Source organism: Habropoda laboriosa, unplaced genomic scaffold (genome assembly GCF_001263275.1).
Source record: "Habropoda laboriosa isolate 0110345459 unplaced genomic scaffold, ASM126327v1 scaffold89, whole genome shotgun sequence".
NCBI classification, from domain to species: Eukaryota; Metazoa; Arthropoda; class Insecta; order Hymenoptera; family Apidae; genus Habropoda; species Habropoda laboriosa.
In genome coordinates, this window is record NW_017100263.1 from 2171177 (window position 1) to 2172374 (window position 1198).

General features: G+C 29.3%; 1 protein-coding gene across 1 annotated transcript in view; it reads right to left on the reverse strand.

Moving 5' to 3' along the window:
- Positions 1 to 1198, reverse strand: part of LOC108573101 — a 5111-nt gene that overhangs the window by 2928 nt on the left and 985 nt on the right. Inside the window, exon 2 of the mRNA XM_017935468.1 lies at positions 603 to 803. Coding sequence (XP_017790957.1) covers positions 603 to 803 — 201 coding nt within the window. The remainder of the gene's footprint in view (positions 1 to 602; positions 804 to 1198) is intronic.

The following is a 1198-nucleotide window of genomic DNA, read 5'->3' on the forward strand; positions in this document are numbered from 1 at the left end:
ATGAAAATTTGTGAAAAAGTAAATATATTTTGTAGCCGCAGTAATGAAAAAACCTTTCTACTTTCCTGATCGATGCCTATGTTTATTTTACTTTCTAGATTTGAATTACTTCGAATACCGTTCGATTTAAAAAGAAAGCTTTTAGTGTTCATGATTTTTGAAACACTTGGGTAATCCTGCAATTTATATTTATATTTTATCGAATATACCTTTGATTTTCTAGATTTTCTATGCTTTATGACAGTGATATTACCACTTTTAAGACATTAAAAAAATTTGAAGAATATCAAAAAATTTATATTTCGAATAATATTCCAAGTGATTCGAATTTTCATGGTATTGGAGAGCCTTGAATCGTTTTCAGCTAGTACAGACCGTTACTTGTAATAAAATCAAGTTCAAGACAAATCATTTGTGACTGTATGGTACATACAACAAGTAGTTTTTCTTTCTTTCAAAGTGAAATGAAAAGAATTTTAGGGAATTTTTATCGAGGTGGAAAAACAAACATTCCAGTAGACTTTATACGTTGACGTATTTTTTAAAACATAACTATTGTATTTTTAACAAAGCGTGTCACTTTGTTCGTGGTAATGACTTACCTGGATATACTTAAGCCTCGTGCTTTCAATATCGGTTATGGTCTTAAAACTTTGATAGTTAATGTTGGCCAGTTCATTTTGTGTATTTAACTGAAAGTTCGTTCTAGCTCGTCTGATGTCCGACTGGATGCTTTGAACGTTGGATTTAGCCGTTTTTATAGCTTGAACTACTTGATTCAATATATTACTTGAGGGTATTCTCTGTGGACGAAATAATTTGTTATAGAATGTAATTAAAAGAAAGATTAATAATTAATAACGAGAAATTTTTTCTGTCGGGTTTTGAAGCGAGATCGACCACATTATCGATTTGATTCTAAATTAATTCTTAAAGAAGAATTTGATATTAAATTAGATTTAATTACATTACCTAAATTTCTATTATTCAGAATAAAATTGTAGCGTTTAATTAGATGGCAAATGCCGGATGTATTAACAATGAAACGTATCAGGTTGTCCGGAAATAAATTGCGGTTTTCTGTTATGTCATATTTAGACCTTTTCTATACTATATATTTTAAATTTATGTTTATCAAGTAATATACCATTTGAACGCGTAGACGTCGCTCTATCATATAAGCGATACACTTTTGTTT